This window comes from Papaver somniferum, chromosome 9, assembly GCF_003573695.1.
Source record: "Papaver somniferum cultivar HN1 chromosome 9, ASM357369v1, whole genome shotgun sequence".
Lineage (NCBI taxonomy): Eukaryota > Viridiplantae > Streptophyta > Magnoliopsida > Ranunculales > Papaveraceae > Papaver > Papaver somniferum.
This window is the reverse complement of record NC_039366.1, coordinates 109058100-109077541: the sequence shown is the minus strand read 5'-3', so window position 1 is coordinate 109077541 and position 19442 is coordinate 109058100. Positions and strand designations below refer to the sequence as shown.

General features: G+C 35.9%; 1 protein-coding gene across 1 annotated transcript; it reads left to right on the top strand.

The window, feature by feature from the left end:
• The first annotated feature begins 6062 nt into the window (after positions 1-6062).
• On the top strand, positions 6063-7454 carry LOC113312392. Its single transcript, XM_026561142.1, has 2 exons — positions 6063-6921; positions 7027-7454. Exons 1-2 carry the CDS (start codon positions 6063-6065, stop codon positions 7452-7454), a joined length of 1287 nt encoding a protein of 428 aa, XP_026416927.1.
• Positions 7455-19442: the final 11988 nt, after the last annotated feature.

Below are 19442 nucleotides of genomic sequence, written 5' to 3'. Positions count from 1 at the left end.
TTGTAGTAGGCTAGTGTCTGTAGCGGCTTAATACAGTGTGGTGTTCAATGTGGACTAGGTCCCGGGGTTTTTCTGCATTTGCGGTTTCCTCGTTAACAAAATTCTGGTGACTGTGTTATTTATATTCCGTATTATATTTTGTTATATAATTGTAATATCACAGGTTGTGCGTTTGAATCAATCAATTGGAAATCCGACCTTTGGTTGTTGATTGAAATTGATTGATCCTTGAACATTGGTCTTTGGTACCGTTCAAGTGATTTCTCTTGTATTCAATTAGACTCGTATATTTCTATTTTCTTGAGAAAGAATTGAATCAAGAAAGAGAGATAAAACTCTTTGATATACTTTTTGTAGATTGAGTCTTGTTGATTCTCTTAAAAGTATATTGAAGTTTTTCCATACAGATTGTTAAGCGAAATATTGGGTGTGGTTGTTGTACTCCCGCTTTTTCAATTGGTATCAGAGCAGGCAAACACGTTCAAGACCTTACAAGTCTGTGTTTATAGCGATCTGACTCTATGGATAATCAGAATATCTCTGATAACGCCACATCATTTCAGAATCATCCTCGTGAACTTAAAAGTCGTGAAGCTCCTAAAAGGGACGTTGTCTCTTGTCCGTTATCTGAATCTGCATTCAACTGGGAGAAATCTCTTGATGATCAGTTGGATGATCTTTCAGATGACAGTGATTCAGTAGGAGGACAAAGCATTGATGAGGTGGTCTCTCAGTATATCAAATTGTTTGATTGTGACTTGAAATAAAAAAAGTCAACAACTTGCTTGAGAAAATACATGGCTCCTCTTTATCAAGAAAACATAAAATTTAGAAAACTCTTTAAGGGATATGATTGTGGATATAAACTCTTACAATCTATTGTTAAAGATCGTGATGAAGATGTACGCTCAAAGAGTTCCGAATGTGACAATCTTATGCGAAATATCTTTGTGTTGAAAGAAAAACTTGCGGAATCTGAAGTAAGATATGACTCTCAACAAAAATGTTTTAATGATAAAGAACTCAGTCTTCTCGCCAAAGAGAAATCCTTGGAGACTGACCTTGCTGCTGCACTTGATAAAGTGAAATCACTGGAAGAAAATCTGAGTAGATTCAATTCTAACTCTACAAAATTATCCTCTATGATTGGAGCATGTAAAGAACATCGTGATACACGTGGTCTGGGCTATAAAGGAATAGACGCTCTAAAAACGAGTAAGATCAATTTTGTTAAAGCTAATAATGATTCTTCATGTGAGAAACCCTTTGTAGCATGTAATGTTTCTAGAAACAAGGATTTTGCCCCATCTAAATCTACTCACATGAGAACAGTTAAGAACAATTCCTTTAACTGCTATTATTGCGGAAATAAAGGACATTCTGAGCGAAGATGTCATTTTCGTTTAAGAAATGAAAAACTTCACAACATTCTTGCATGGATGTCAAAAGAAGTTATTAAACCTGTCTCTCATATTTTTGGAGTAAAAGGCATTGTCGACAATCAAGAAAAATTTCGTGATAAGACTTTTCTTAATTGTGTTTTTGAAACAAAAAATATCGACAGTGGCAGAAAGGCAACTAACTCCGGAAAGATAAAAAGGCATAGGAGAAAGAAAGAAAAGTTGAGTCTTTGTTCTCTCTCTAAAGGAGACTGTGGTTCCAGGTCTCATGCTCCATATTTCATTCATATCAATAATCGAGTCTCAGAGCTTAAGATCAGCATAAACAGACTCAAACGGAGCATCAAAAAGACAAGGAAAGCGGCTGACTCAGGTACTTCTTGTTTTCTTGATAAAACTTTCTCAAGTAAGTCAAGTTTTTCTTCTGTAAATCCTCTTGAAGGAGAAAAAAAGCAGTCAGTTTTGGTGAGCAAAATGCTCATCTAAACACAACATGATAGCTGCACAATGCAGCATTCTTCTTGTAAGTTTTAAGAAGGATGCTCATAGTCTCAAGAAGTGTCTTGAGAAGTGATGTCAAGGTTGTATGTATTTCTTTCCTTTTTTTAAAAAAAATATGTTGAGCTTCGCTCCAGTTCTTCTTTTGAAGATAATCTGATCATTCTCCATTGAGAAATTTTCCTTGTTGTGTGTGCTTCCTCCAAATTGTTGGTTCTCAACTATTAGTCTTGACACACAAATTTCATTCTATTTCCTCTTGGTCACACTTTAGGGCCGTGACCACCAGTGCACGAACACCTGAGCCACACGAACGTGTACAAGCCTTCCTAGGGTTTTCCATGGAATCTCTTGGTACATAGTTCTGTAAGGTCAAAAGGTTTTACCAATTTTTGGTGTGCACAATGAATGGAGGAAACAAAGATGATGAAGTCAAGAAGGGTAAGACTATCGAGTTTCACAAGAATCATGTTTTCATAACATGTTATTATGTCGTTGATCATGAAAACAAACTACCAGTTCAGATGTCATCACAACTGGTAGGAAATCTTCTTCGAGATTTTGAGGTCGTACGTGAACAACTTGGAATTGCAACAAGGAATCTTGAGTTTTTGGAAAACGAACTGAAGAAAGCAACTGATGAGCTCGTCCATGTTCAATTTCTGGTTGCTGACCGGGTTTAGTGTTTTTTAGATCATGTTCTCTATGGAGTTTATTTGTCTAGTAAATCTTTTATTTTCTTGTTTTGTTTAGAAATAACTAGAGTTTGGAATAGCCATCATTGTGATTACACATAGCTATGTCCAACGTTTTCATCTTCATGTTCTTAGATTTATTGGTTTAAATTCTAAAATTGTTTGGAAGATGATTTTTGTAGTATTAATCTTTATGGTTTTTTATATTGTAATTTGTTATGGGATATATGTGTCTGCGTCCGTGAACTTTGATTGTCCCATACCTTGTCGAAAGTTAAGTCCTTTATATGTCGATATGCATGTGTTGATAAAAGAAGGAATGCACCTATTATGTCAATTATTGATGGAAGATAGGTTAAAATCTTCTGTTTTCAAGGATTATGTCTATTGTATGTCATTGTGCAAATGGTGATGGAAAATAGAATGAATCCTTGCTTATTCCACGGTATAAGGTCGATCTCCGATCCACAATTGTTGTGTACATACTGTGTTGTTCCATAAGGTGTCTTATGTTGAGCACCATCGACTGAGTTATTGTTTGGCTTAGTTGTTGCTCCGTGAGGTACTTTATGTCGAGCATGTTCAACTAAATTAATCATTCTCGTTTGGTTATTTAGTTGTTGCTCTGTAAGTTCTCTTATGTCGAGCATGACCAATTAAATTGATTACGTTTTGTGGTTAATTTCGTTATGTATTCCGATTAGATTAATTATGGGTTCTCTTGTGATTAATCTAATTGTGTATTTTTGAGTCTCCATAAGTTCACTTATGTTGAGCATTTTCGATTAAATTAATCATGGGTTCTCTTGTGGTTAATTTAATTGAGTTTTTTTGGATTCAAATTCATACTTGTATGTGATTTGTTATGTCCAAAGAAATCCTTCTTTTCTTTTGAAATTAAGGTCGCTCTTGTTGTTCTTTCGGGAATGACATATTATGGGGGAGAGTTCTTAATTGAACTTGTGCTTAATTGCCAAATCTTTGTGGGGAGTGCGGCTGTGGAATATTATAGGGGTTATCTTGTATCTTTACAAACTCCTTGATGAATGCATTTAGCTTCGGCTATATGATTGCATCTAAATAAGATGATATGTGCTTTCTTTTGGTCATCAAATGTCTCTTTCGGAAATTTCATTTGGATCCCGTTTTCGTACGTTTGCCAATTTTATTGACAAAAAGGGGGAGAATTAATATGTAGTTCACACTACAAATACATATGGTTTTCGGATCATTATGTAAGGGGGAGTGGTTTCCATGTGAGATGGAGTATTGACAAAGGGGGAGTGATACATATCACCATAGTATTCTTGTCGAAGTTGTGATGCAATTGAACTTTGATACTATATAATAATATTATGACACTGTATAACAATGATTGAGAACTCTTGTTTTCTCGTTGTTATAGCTACGGATTTTCAACAACGATGATGTTGAACTTACAACCTTTGGGATCATTGGAGTACTTGGAAGTGACTAAGATTTCGAGTAATGTTGAAGATTAGGCATGTGGAATAGGAGCTACAAAAGTTATTTCATTTATTTTTGTATTCTATATGTATTGATAGTTTTGTCACTAAAATTGACAAAGGGGGAGATTGTTAGAGCATTGCTCGGTCGAACTCGCATGCGTTGCTATCTCAAGCATGTTTATAAATGTTAGTGATCAAAACTATAAGTCTTGATTTCTAGTCTACTATAGCTAAGTCTTGGACTAGGATAGAAAGTGTAGTTGAGCTCAAGAACTCCATGGAAATCATCATACAAGATGAAGGACTACTCAAGGAACTGGTGGATCTTCATCGAATAAAAGGTATGTGGAGACTTGAACTTATTTATCACTCAAAAGTCTATCCACTCTATCTCCTATTTTGAGATAAAAGTCGTTTTGCTATGTAGACTTTGATTATACACATTTGCTATTTCAAGCCGAGTTTATATCGCCTATCTATTTCTCGAAATATGTGTTGGTAAGCTTTTGCTTTGGCCAAGTTCATCTTTACCTAGTGACGAAAGTCATGACACGTTTCAATCACCTTGAAAATTGCTTACTTTGACGAAATGTCCTCTAAGAATGTTTCAATGGTTGAAATGAGAGTTTAGATTAAATAACCAATAATGGATATAAGCATTGTGTGGCAAAACATATATGTATAAGTCCTTTTTCATTGAACCGAAGTTTGCGAACTTTGTTGATCAAGAGAACCGGAACAAGAGCCGTGAACTCAGTCCACGAACCCAGTCCGCGAACTGGCGGAAGTTCTCGACCCGAGAAAATATGCTGGAGTTTGAGAACTCCTTCCGGGAACTTAAGTCTGCGAACTTAAGTTGGTTATATCTAAAGACGATTGTTTGTGAACTTATTTATATTAACTAAGGAATGGTAAATGCAAACCTTGGCTAAATAGTTCATGAACCGATTCGAGTGAATCAAATCGTTTTTACTTCGATTGTGTCTTGTGTAGTTACATAAGATTTCCTTGCAATTTAACAACTCTCTAACTAGTTCATTTGAGTCATTTGAACTAGTTATGGTGAAGAAGAACATGGTTGATATGAAAGTGCTCGTATGGCTAACTATTGATGAACCAACAAATGTACAAGTTTGGGTACGGTTACACAAGCCTAAAAACGTGCATTTCATTTGTGTGTAACAAGCTAGTTTTCGATCTAACGGTTGAAAGATATTATCTTGAATCTAATCAGGTTTTCATCTATCGGTGAATATTGAATGCTTTTTTACCAAGATAACATTGATTTTAAACCCTGATTTGAAAGACTATATAAGGGAGAACTCTAGAAACTGGGAAACCTAATCCCTACACCTCCTGTGTGATACTAGTTGTATTATCTAGAGTCGATTCTCCTTTAACCTTTGGTTTCTTCTTAAAAACCAGGTTAACGACTTAAAGACTTCATTGGGATTATGAAGCCAGACCGATACTACTTTCTTGTAGTTGTGTGATCTGAACTTGCTGATTCTATCGTTTTGAGTACAATCGTAACGATTGGCTTGCGATCTTTATCTACGATAGGCAAGATAAAAAAGTAATCGCAAACATCTTCGTCTCATCGTTTGTGATTCCACAATATCTTCTTTCGCCGCGTCGATTAAGATTATTGTGAGGTGATTGATAATACTAGGTTGTTCTTCGGGAATATAAGTCTGGGTTATCAATTGGTTCCTGTTCACCTTGATTTATCAAAAGACGGAACAAAACTTGTAGGTTTATCTGTGGGAGACAAATTTATCTATTCTGTAGAATTTTCTGTGTGATACAGATTTGTTTATTAAAGTCTTCTCAATTTTTTTTGATAAATCAAGGTGACCGAATCGATAATTTTTTTTTCTCAAATTTCTTTCGATTTCAGAGCTAGTTCTCATTAATTCAGGTTTTCTTCTTCAATCTGTTATTAGTTCATCATTCATTAATTCAGAATAATCTTTTATTATGTCTGAAAATTAAGTAAAATGGAGGAACCCTCCAATTCTCGAACTGAATCTGGTTCCTCAAAAAAATTTAGCTCAGAAAATAATTTTGTTCCAATGGAACTTAATCCTTCAGTGTTCATCCCTGATGAGGTTATAGAGGAGAGAGTTAATGAATGGCGTTTTAGTTTGATTGGAAGACTGGATCTGGTTCATTTAAAGATATCAGTTGCAGCATCTATTTTGAAAAACCAATGGAAACTCTCGGGTAATTGTCAATTCATCCATATTGGTAAAGGTTTTTCTATAATCAAATTGGATAATAAAGAGGACATGAAATATATCTATGAAGGTTTATGGGAAGTAGAATCTCAATATCTTAAGCTTAGATTCTGGGAACGAGATTTCAAACCAGAACAACAAAAATCAACTAGTGCTTTTGTATGGATTCTGTTTACAGGTCTTAGTATTGAGTACTGGAAGGAAGAAATTTTAATGTCAATGGGTAAAGCAATTGGTAGGCCAATTCATGTGGACAACACAACTTTGAAGAAGGAGATTGGTTATTATGCTTGTATTTTGGTGGAAGTTGATATGAAAGACATTATTCCTAACAAAGTTGAAACTAAGTACTGTAAATTTGAGCAAGAAATTAGAGTCTCAGCATTGCCAAAGTTTTGCAGTAAATGCCAAATTGTAGGACATTTGGTAACAGAATGTAGAGTGGCAAGGAGGGAGCAATCTCAAGGAGCAAAACCAGTGCACAACACTAGATGGAGATACACTCCAAAAAAGGTGCAAAACACTGGAGGTTTTGATTTATGTCCTCCCCCTATCAGTAATGATTTGACAACAACTAGAGTAACTGAAAATCCTGATGTCATTTTACTTTCTGATACCAGTACTCCTTTAGTTCAGAACAAGAGCAATATATCTCAATTCTCTTCTCAGGAGAAGCAAAATGAAGAATAGAATGGTTTTTTAGAATCAAATACTATTTTTCCAGCTTTATCAGTGGGAAGACTTCTTGAAGTTAGAACTAGCATTCCATCTACTTTAAATATTTTAAACAAGGATTTAACAGAGAGGAATATTTTATTCAATGGTGAAGCAAGTGAATTGTTAACTACTCAAGTTTTATCTAACATTTCTGCTACTCAAGAAGAATGGAAGGAAGTAGCAAGAAAGAATTCTTCAGCTAAAAAGAATGGTACTTCTCAAGTCAATTCTGTACCTGGCAACAAATTTCAGGCACTGGTTGATGCTGCTGAAAAACAAGATCAAACTTTCTCAAAGGTGGTGAGTAAACCTACTAAAGGTAAAATTATTAAGGGTATGCCTAATGTCATAACTAGAAAACAGGCTAACAATTCAGTAAAAACAAACTCTGGTGTGGGGAGTTCTAATACTCCTCACTCAAATCCTTCTCAATGAGAGTACAATACTGGAATATCAGAGGCTTGAAAAGATTACAAGCCAAAGATAAACTAGTAAGTTTAGTTAAAAATTTTAGACCTTCTCTTTTATGGATTGCTGAGCCTAAAGTCAAAGTTTCTAGTAAAGGAATAAAAGATTTAAGAATCCCTGAAATGAATTAAGTAATCATTCACAATTCTTCTGATACTGCAAAAGGTAATATATGGTTATACTGGCATTCTTCTTTATCTAAACCAGTTGTAGTTGCTACCTCCAAGCAAGCCATTACAGTTAGAGTTGGAGATGTACTGGTAACTGGCATTCATGCAGCATGTCTCACAGTAGATAAAATATAATTATGGGAAGAGTTACAAGACATTAGTGCAATGAATTTACCATGGATGATCATTGGTTACTTTAATGTGGTTTTATGTTTGGATGAAAAGTTTGGTGGAAGAAGACCTCTCAGAATTTCAATGCAAGAATTCAGAGATTGCATAAAATCTTGTAATCTAATCAAGCCACAAGAACTGGTATCAAATACTCTTGGTGCAATAACAGAGCTGGAAAAAAAGAATCTTGTGTGACTTAGATAAATCATTTTATAATACAAAATGGATTGATAAATTTGGTGGATGGAGTTATAATGTTGGAGCAAGGGGTATTTCAGATCATGTGCACTATCTGGTGCAGTAATGTGTACTAATAAACCAGAGAACTCTCCTTTCAGATATCAGCCTATTTGGTCTTCTCATCCAGTTTTTTTTTATCTTATTAAAGATTCATGGAATGAAAGTATTGTGAGTAACCCAGCTTTTTCTTTTATGGCTAAACTAAAAAGGTTAAAACCTATCATTAAGAAGTGGAATTGGGAGGTTTTTGGTGATTTGAGAACAAAAGTTAAGACCACAGAGGATGAAGTTTTACAAGCTGCATTGTTATCTGATAATGATCCTGAAAATATTGAGCTTCTGAATAATTTGGTTACAACAAGAGGTAAACATGAAATGGCTTCTCAACAATACAATGAATTAATGAGAGCCAAATCAAGAGTAAAGTGGGTCAAGGAGGGAGGTGCTAATACTTATTTCTTTCATACAAGCATTAAAATAAGACAAACTCAGAATAATATCTTTGAACTTGAAGATGAAGAGGGTAATATGATGACTGAACAAGCTCAAATTTCAAATGTTCTTGTAGAGCATTACAAGAAAAAGTTCAAAGCTCAAACTGTAAGTATTTCTGAAGACATTCTAAATGTTATCCCTAAAATTTTAACTGAAGAAGACAACAACTTTTTAGATGCTATACCTTATGCAATGGAGATTAAAGAAGGAGTTTATGGAATGGATGCAAATAGTGCACCTGGCCCTGATGGCTTTCCTGGTAGCTTTTACAAGTTTGCACGGGAAATTATTGGTCTAGATCTCATTGAAGCCATTCAATACTGCTGGAGTCACAAGTTTATCCCCAAAGGATTAAATTCCAATTTTTCGTTCTTACTTCCTAAAGTGCAGGGTGCCAAGAAAGATGATAAGTTCAGACCAATTGGTTTAGCAAACTTCAACTTCAAAATCTTCACAAAGATTATCACCACAAGATTAAGTTCAAAGATTGAGAAGATGATTTCTATTCAGCAGGGTTCATGATAAAATAATTTTAGCTTCAGAGTTGATCAATGAACTAAATTTTAAAAGAAGAGGTGGCAATGTGGGACTTAAACTTGATATATCTCAAGCTTTTGACTCTCTAAACTGGGAATTCTTGTTTGAAGTCCTAAGAAGATTTGGTTTCTCAGAAATTGGCATTAGTTGGCTCAAAAAAATATTTGATTCTGCGATGATATCTGTTTTAGTAAATGAAGGGCCTTATGGTTTCTTTGGAGTTGGAAGAGGCCTCAGGCAAGGAGACCCTCTTTCTCCTATTCTCTTTATTCTGGCAGAAGAAGTATTACGCAGAAATATCACTAAATTGGTGCAAGAAAAGAAAATGCAAGCTATGGTGAACAGAGGTGGATGCCAACCTTCTCATTTGATGTTTACAGATGATATCTTTGTTTTTTGCAATGGCAATAAGAAAACATTGGATAACTTAATGTGTTTGTTGGGGAAATATCAAATTTCAGCTGGACAAATTATAAACAAGAATAAAAGCAAATGCTTTGTGGATGGGGTACCTGAAATAAGAAGACATGGAATTGCTGAATACTTGCAAATAAATTTATCTGAACTGCCTGACAAATACTTGGGGGTTATCTTATATCAAGGCAGAGTCAAATCTTTTCAAGTATGGGGATTAGTTGAGATGATGCAAAAAATGCTTGCTGGTTGGATTGGAAAGTTGTTGGCCTTCTCTGCTAGACTAACTTTAGTCAAGCAAGTATTAAGTAGCATACCTATTTACAACATGTCAATCTACAAATGGCCAAAAGCAGTTATCAAAGAATGTGAAAAGATCATGAGAAATTTCTTGTGGTATGGAGATCCTACTGTAAAGAAGCTTATAACAGTTAAATGGGAGGAAGTCAATGCTCCTTTTTCAGAATGTGGTTTAGGTCTGAGAAGATTGGAAGTCATGAACAAGGCATTATTAATGAAATGTTATGGAAAATTAAAACTGAAGATGTTGAATGGACTCAGTTCATGAGGTCTAAGTATAAAAATAGAAAAGGTAAATGGATTACTTATCATAAGCAATCATCTATCTGGCCTGGCATCAAATGGGTGATCCCTGCATTCAATGAAGGTATATGATGGCTTGTAGAAGATGGCAAAAAAAATTCAGTCTGGAAGGACAAATGGATTAAAGAATATGCACTAATTGAAAGGCATTCTGAAGATTCTTATGTACTGCAAAATCCAGAGATGAAAGTTGAGCAACTAATTGTTAATGGGAATTGGCAGATTCCAGTGGAAATGTCCAGTTTTTTTGATATAAATGAGCTCCCTGCACTAGGAGAAGAGCAAGATAAACTAATTTGGGAAGCTGATCTGAAAGGCAAGTTCACTGTATCTAATGCAGCTCAATTAGTAAGGACTAAGTATCCTGAATATCCTTGGGCCAATAAAATTTGGAGTCCAAGTGTGCACCTATACACTTCAGCAAACGTATGGAAAATCTTGAGAGGTGCTTGTGCAACTGAAGAATCTGTAAGAAAAAAAGGATTTACAACTGTGTCCAAATGCTACTTATGTGGCAATGGACAAGACAGAATGGACCACATTTTATGGCACTGTGATTTCAGCATTAAGGTATGGCACTGGTTAAGTGGCATTTTCAATTGTGTGAATCCTACCAAATTTGAGGAGATCATTCTTTTTGCTAAAGGTAAGAGTACAAAAATTAAAGCAATATGGTTCAATTGTGCATTCAATATAATGGTGCAGCTATGGCATACAAGGAACAATGTGATTTATGATGAGGAAGAGCCAAACTTATGCAAGTTCACACAGAAAATCATTAGTTTCACCAAAGAATGTGCAGTAAGGATTAAAGGTACTAAATGGGGGAGTATGTATGATATGAATATCATATCTTTTTTTGGTATCACTAGAATACCAACCCATATCTCTGAAGTGAAGCAATGTTTTTTCAAACTCCCTACATGCAATCAAATACTAATTTGTTGTAATTTGCATCCAAAGGGAACCCTGGTAATGCAGGTATTGGTTTCATAGCTAGAACTCATCAAGGTGATTGTGTGGGAGCATCCACTGGAGGATTAGGTGTGGCATCAAACTTCATAGCTGAAGTAATGGTTGTCATCACTGCAGGAGAGTGGGCAATAAGGAAAAGCTACACAGAGGTATGTTTCAATTTGGACTCATTGGCAGCATTAAAAGCTTTATGTAGTGGCAATGTTCCTTGGATTGTCAGAAATAAATGGAATAATATTCAGAGGCAACTTAGTTGTATCACTTTCAAACATTCTTACAGGGAGATCAATTTCTCCGCTGACAAGATGGCAAAAAAAGGAGTACAGCTTGCAAGAGGAATCATTATCTATTATGAAGAGAAACCAAGTTTCTTGGGTGAACTAGAACAAGAGGATGACATGTACTTTAGATTCATAAACTGAGTTATGTTCTTTTCTTTTTTCAGTTCTTAGAAAATTTTGGGATTTGTCTGTTAATTTTACTGGGCTTTTTTGCTAATTCTGTTATTGGGCCTGTCCGGTCAGATTTTTGTAAAACCCTTTAGTTCTCTTTGGTAATAAATTTCTTACGATTCAAAAAAAAAATATTAAAGTCTTCGACTTTGGGTCGTAACAACTCTTAGTTGTGGGTGAGATCAGCTAAGGGAATCAAGTGCGTAGTATCCTGCTGGGATCAGAGACGTAAGGAGCGCAACTGTACCTTGAATCAGTGTGAGATTGATTGGGGTTCAACTACAGTCCAGACCGAAGTTAGTTTGTAGTAAGCTAGTGTCTGTAGCGGCTTAATACAGTGTGGTGTTCAATCTGGACTAGGTCCCGGGGTTTTTCTGCATTTGCGGTTTCCTCGTTAACAAAATTCTGGTGTCTGTGTTATTTCTATTCCACATTATATTTTGTTATATAATTGAAATATCACAGGTTGTGCGTTTGAATCAATCAATTGGAAATCCGACCTTTGGTTATTGATTGAAATTGATTGATCCTTGAACATTGGTCTCTGGTACCGTTCAAGTGATTTCTCTTGTATTCAATTAGACTCACATATTTCTATTTGCTTGAGAAAGAATTGAATCAAGAAAGAAAGATAAAACTTTTTGATATACTTTTTGTAGATTGAGTCTTGTTGATTCTCTTAAAAGTATATTGGAGTTTGTCCATACAGATTGCTAAGCGAAATATTGGGTGTGGTTGTTGTACCCCCGCTTTTTCACTGTCATTGATATTATCCAGGAATATTTCGAATCAATTCAGAAAGAAATATAGAACTACTATAGATTCGGATTCGAGACAGTGGTATCAGTCTTACAAACTTGGAAAACTATTATATGTCTGAACCCGTATTACATGTACTCGTACATGTAGCAGAGTAGTTATATATATATCGACTAACATATTTGTGGTACGCATATTTTTACGTATATCATATGAAAATTTGTTTGAATCGTGAACCGGATCAGTATGCATACTTGTATGCAAACCATTTTTGAACTGTGGTTACGGAACCGGGTTTGTTTCCAAACCGGTATGCAAACTGAAGCAATTATGTGTTCCTGAACTCGGTTGTGTTTCCAAACCGGTAAACAAATCGATTTAATTCTGTGAACTTCGGAACCCACGACAGTCTTAAGATTTCCAAACCGGTATGCAAACTTAAAAAGTTATGTTAACTCCGAAACTCGGTTTGGTTAAATGTTTACAAACCGGTACGCCTACTGTGACTGAACCGATTCACGAACAAAAATGGTATTTGAATCTTGTACACCTACTAACCATGTCGATTATATTCTCAAGTGTGTTTTAAATTATTTCTACGAGATAATTAGTATTTGATTAATTCTCTAAAACACTAGACTTATTTGATCACATGATTGTGACTCAGAATTACTGTCTTATGTGTTCATGAAAATGAAGATTAAGCTTTTAAGTTCAAACCGGCTAGTTTCGGCTAACCATGTTGAACATAGTCTTTGTACACGGTTCGGTTACGGTTTTACCTAACCTGAGTGTATATCTTGTTTATGTGAATCAGATTCAAAGATTCATCTAACGGTGGACGTCGTTTGCTTGGTTCCAAAGCCATCTTAGCTTAAACCTAAAGCAACCTATGATTTGAATGTCTATAAAAGGGGAACTTCAAGCAACTGGGATCTTTGAATCCCGACACTACTTTTTGGTGTGTCCTAGTTGTATATAAAGTCATCCTCTTCCTAACCCTTTTAGGGTTTAGCGACTACAAACTCTTCATAGGGATTCATGAAGCCAGGTCCAGTTATCTTTCCTTGATAACTCGTGTATCCTGATCTTGTTCGATTGTTTATTTATCACTTGAACAAGATAGATGGAAATCACAAAGTTCTCTTCATCCCAAACTTTGTGATTCCACGGGTTTTATACTTGTGAAGTGAATAATAATCTAGGTTGTACTTCAGGTTGCATAAGTCCGGATTTTGAGGTCAGTTAGACTTTGTCTATTGATAAGTGCATAATTCATATGATTTTAGTATCCATTCCATACTTGTTTTAGCTATTATTCTTGCATGTATTCGTATTATTACTATTGTTTTCTCTTATTTGCCTCTAATAGATGAATCATCCAAAAAGGAGCTACAAAGTGCTGAAAAGAGCTAAGAAGATAAGTATCCCAAGTATCCAAGCGCCCAAGTCCAAGAGAAGTGGAAGAAGTGCGACGAAAAGGAGCAAAACAGTCAAAATCAAGAGAAGGGCCAAATACCGATCTTAACTCATTCAAATTAAGGATTTATAATAATCATCTTGAATATAATTGAAAAATAAAAAGAATTCAAAAATAATGAGGTCATTCCGAGTTCGGATGAAGAAGTTGTGTCCAAAACAAGCTTTTATTGAATACCGAAGACAGTAAAGTTCACAGACCGGTTTCATACTTCAATTCCGAAAATTTCTGCTGGAATTTGAAGTTCGCGGACTGGGTTTGCGAACTTAGTAAGTGGAAAACGTGTATTAATGCCTTGTAAAGCCTAAGGTCACGTTTGGGAGTCTTTATGTCGTATTTTCAGGTCAGGTTCTTGAACCGAACTAAATACTTGATGCCAAGCAATGTAAACCTATAAAAATGTATTAGGTCATGGAATCGATAATCTCATATTATAATTTTGTTCTTCATTAAAATTTTAGGGTTTACCCCTTTAGGGGGAAACCGGGTAATTGTGTAATCATGGGAAACTAAATCCTTTGTTGATTAAGGATGAATTCAATGTTCCAAGAGTGAAGCTTTATTAATAATACAAGTTTATTTGAGGTTTTAATCATCATCGTTTGTTTTCATTATATCTAGGGTTTATGGTTGATTCTTAGATTGGTCTGGGTGCGCAACCAGATTAGTCTATTGATCATTCTATTGCTAGTAGTGAGTTGAGTGATCCGTAATTGTCATGCATATCCTACACAAGTAGAAAACATGAGACCTTGCAGAGGGATTCTGTAAAGCAATCGTGTGTGGAAACAACACCAGTAAGTGAACCGAGCATACTGAGTTTAACTGCTGGAATCAAACCTAAATTCACAAACCCTAAAGCATTCGATTGAGTTACACCTTGTAAGCGTACCTCAAGGCGGCTCAGTTGAATAGAATCTGGTGACTAAGCGTACCTGTTATCTGGTGATACAAGTAGTTTTGGGGATAGCTAAGCATACCTGTTATTCTACGGTTGGTGATGAATGGTTCTAACATAAGATAGATAAGTATTCTAATCCTGCTATCACTTCGTAACGGCGAAGGATTCCTTGATCATCTCTTTTCTTTATTGTCTTCATATTCATCTTACAACCAATTCCCCATTCTTATTTACTTTATTTTGTTGATCAAATAACCTATCAATTACATAGCTATATGTGGGAATGATCTCTTACTACCGCTATATTACCAGTTAATTAGTGGGAAATATCTTTATTAATTTGTTGTGCCTACGACAGCCAAACAAATTTTGGCGCCGCTGCCGGGGAGCAGTTGCTAATTGATTTGTTATTTGTTTGGCTTGTTTTTATTTTTATTTTCTTTTTTGTTCTTGTGAGTCGTCATGTTTCCTTACGGAAATAACATGTAAGAAGCACAAGACCAATCAACATATAATAGTGGTAATCAATATGGATTTCAATCTCATTCACATGAAAACTGTAATGACCCGTCCCTCCATCGATACTGTCCCCACTTAGCCACTGCGGTGGTTCGGCAGTGTGGAGTTTTCTACGAGCATCGCTGCGATCACCCAACAACAACTTCCCGGGAGGTCACCCATCCCAGGATTGCTCCCGCCCGAGCACGCTTAACTGCAGAGTTTTCTGCCAACTCTGGAGCCAATTGTGCTGAAAAGGCCTCGGTGATAGGAAAGGTCAAATCATTACTTATATTCCATTCGGCCAACCACTGTCGAATATCGGGGTATTACAATACCACCACCTTAAATTGGAGTCTTCCTTGGCTCCGGAATATATACAAGCCCAGATCTCCGACGTTCCCTACCCCTCATGAGAAGCACCTGGACCAACCCCGTCCAGCGTACCTTCCCACCCTCGGCAGGTGAACCGTCGTCGGCTCTGATAACATTTGTAATGACTCGTCCTTCCACCGATACTGTCCCCACTTAGCCACCGCGGTTATCCGGCAGTGTGGAATTTTCAACGGGCATCGCTGAGGTAATCCAGCAGCAACTTCCCGGGAGGTCACCCATCCCTGGATTGCTCCCGCCCGAGCACGCTTAACTGCAGAGTTTTCTGCCAACTCATGAGCCAATTGTGCTGAAAAGGCCTCGGTGTTAGGAAAGGACAAACCATTACCTATATTCCATTCCATCGGAGAACCACTGCCGAAATTGGGGTATTACAAAACTACCAACCATCCTATATGGGTATAATCAAAACCAATCTTTTGGTTATGATCATTATCCCACGGAACCTTATGGATATTCTCATGCATGTCAACAACCTTATGACGGGCATGTAAGTGAACAATCACGAGGAAGGAAGGATAGTCATGCTTCTGATCAATTGTTTTCTAGTATTGTGCAGATGAAAAGTTATGATACTCAATCAAAACCTATTCCTCTTCATCGTGTTTTTCCTTCACTCTTTCCAAAAGAGGAGATTATGCACAACGGTGGAAAACGTGTTAATGTCAGAAAACTTTTTAAGCAACACGAGCAGCTAGAAAAAGTCGGTGTATCATAAGAGACTCTTGACGAAATTAACAAGGCCATAGACATGGAATTCGAACGTCGTTTTCATGTTGACGATTCTGAGGTTGACAGTGATTCTGATGAAGATGAGAAACCTTTGGAAAGTTCTTGTAACAATGATACAATTATTCCAACTCCGGATCATAATAAATGGTGTAATGTACTCAAACGAAGAAATGGGTATGACATATCTATTGTTATAAATGGTTTAATGTACTCAAACGAAGAAATTAGGAGTTGCATCCATGAACTAGACGTTTTAGGAGAGGATTCTGATTCCGATGACAAGGCTGTTGAAGAGATTAAGATTGAGAAAGAAACCAAATTGATTGAAGTCGTGGAAGACCCAATTGAGATTGCCAAGGATTATAATGATGCTGAAATTACGGTTGAAGCAGACGAAGAATGGGTAAATAGTTTGATAGAGGACCACGATACAATTGAGGTAAATAATTCATTACAATTCTTCAAGAATGATGAGGATCCCGTAATACAAGAGATTGTTGAAGGTTTGTCTAATCCTTTGCATATTTCTAAATCTTTTGATCTTCCTTCCAAAATTGAAGGATTGAGTATTTGTGCTTCTAAAAATCTTAAGAGTTATTTTGCTTCTAAGTATCCACCACTTGATGTGTTTGATTCGAGTATTGTGCAGGTTCACCAAGTTGAGGAACCTTTTGAAGTTCCCGAATTTTATGTTCTCTATCCACTTCCGAGTGTAGAAAGGACTAAGTGTGGGGGAAACTTCAATAAAGTAATTGCTTCAGTATTTGTATTTTGTGCTAATTTTTTTGTGAAGCTATTATTTGAATTGCAAATTGTTATTTGGAAAGATTACCAATTTTTCAGATTATTGGTGTACGGATGATAACAATAACGTTGGGCTGACGACGTTAAACCAAGCGCTACATGGGAGGCAACCCATCGGTTTTGTTTTTTTATCCCTTTTATTTTTAGTTTTATTAGTTTTTCATATCATATATTGCATTCCCATCTTAGATTTACAAAGTCTTATATCTGTAATGAAAGTTTTGACGAAGCTATTCTCGTCAGAAAAAAATTCTGACTGCGTACTTGTCACGAAAATAGCTCTCGAAACTTCATACGGAGCCCGATTTGAGTAATTGACCCCAACTTTTAAATAGGACAGACATACATTTATTTTACAAAAAGAAAATCTTAATTTGGAGTCTGTTAAGTTGGAGCTATTGGCCTGGCCATTTGAGTTTCGATATTTTTTCCAGAATTTTTTCAGATTGCATGTGTGTCAGTCCGGAAGCCATGAAAGTCAGACCGTTTATCGAAATATTATGCACTTTTGAAACGTTATATAAAAGACGTAGGCGAACAACATTTGTTTAGGATGTTTTTTCTAGTTCCCTACCCATTTGTACAGTTTTCGAGTTTTTCGGGGCTGTTATGTCAGAAATCAGAATTTTCGGTTTTGAACATTGAGGACAATGTTGAGTTTAAGTGTGGGGGAGTAGTTAAGCATGTTTGGTTTGCATATAAAATAATAAAAAATAATAATACTCTTTGATTTCTTGCATTCTTGAGACTTCATCTTTTGGAGTTAATTATGAGCTATTTAGGATGACACTCTAAACCTTTTCAGGTCAAACAGTTCTTACAGCTATAGATTGAGTTCCATTTTGTCATTCTACAATCCTTAATTATATACGTTCATAATTGAATGTGAAACTAAGCTAGGGTAGTCGCTTGAAAGATTCATCCTCGTAATTAATTATTACTGAATCACTTTCTTTTTATTTTTGCATTTTTATGTTTCTCTAAAGTAATTTGGTGGGATCCTGATACTACCATGGATGTTGTAGCAAGGTAATAATTGGTTGAGTATTTGAAATCCCCAAAGAAAATTGTCTTACACTCATAAAGAGTGAGACGAAAAAAAATAAATATATATATAAGGCTTCTCTTCATTTATCGACACTAATAAATGATAGATCCGGAATTGCGGACTAATCATAGTCGATGAAAAGAAAAACCATATCATCATTATATAGCAAGTCAAAAAGACTATTGATGAGGTTCTTGACACTTGGATAGCAGTATGTCTGAAACGTTGTCCCTGTCTCCGCCGCCTAAGCAAGCGTGGAACGCAGGATCCAAGGCAACTATCATGTACTTGCTGAAAAGGAACATGCGCTTAGAGTATCTAATCATGTGGTCGAGTTAAATGGGTGCTTCTCTCAACTATTGCGCTATAAATAAGAATCATTTAACGACATTCATACAAGTATTGTGGGTAACATCTTTCACTTTAGTCAACATTTGCACACTTCACTTTTCTATTTCCATTATCTTATCTATCCATGTGATTTCAGTATGCGAGTGTTATGGCAAACGTTGCAACAAGTACGATGACTATCTTAGTAGAGTTTTGCAATCAGGTTGAATGTCACACTAAGTAATTGCTATTGTGTGCGGATTGGAACATATGTGGGATGTTTGCATCTAAAGAACTTACGCAAGCTAATTATTTGGCTTTCTACTTTGTGTCTATCCTTAGTAGTTCTTCCAAGGCGAGAAATTGGAGTAGGTTTTGTGGGCATACCTCCTGTAATCCCTCACGTGACTATAAATGTCCACTAGGGACACCTAGGGGTTTAAAGGCCTGTTATTCATGCTAAGAGTAACGGTATGCTCACGACATGGAGTTGTTGTATTTAGGATTAGTTTTATTTATTTTGCTCGAGGACTAGAAAAAGTTAAGTGTGCGGGAATTTGATAAGTGCATAATTCATATGATTTAGTGTCCATTCCATACTTGTTTTAACTATTATTCTTGCATGTATTCGTATTATTACTATTGTTTTCTCTTATTTGCCTCTAATAGTTGAATCATCAAAAAAGGAGATACAAAGTGCTGAATATATCTAAGAATAGAAGTATCCCAAGTATCCAAGCGCCCAAGTCCAAGAGAAGTGGAAGAAGTGCGACGAAAAGGAGCAAAACGCTCAAAATCAAGAGAAGGTCCAAAGATCGATCTTAACTCATTCAAATTAAGGATTTATCATCAAAATCTTGAAGATAATTGAAAGATAAAAATAATGCAAAAACAATGAGGTCTTCCGAGTTTGGATGAAGAAGTTGTGGCCAAAACAAGCTTTTATTGAATAC

What these genes read in the sequence shown, in the direction of transcription:
- LOC113312392 (XM_026561142.1), top strand. Translation starts at nt 6,063, where the DNA reads ATGGAGGAACCCTCCAATTCTCGAACTGAATCTGGTTCCTCAAAAAAA. An exon ending in CATTTTACTTTCTGATACCA is followed by an intron (nt 6,922 to 7,026) that starts GTACTCCTTTAG and finishes CTATTTTTCCAG; the next exon opens with CTTTATCAGTGGGAAGACTT.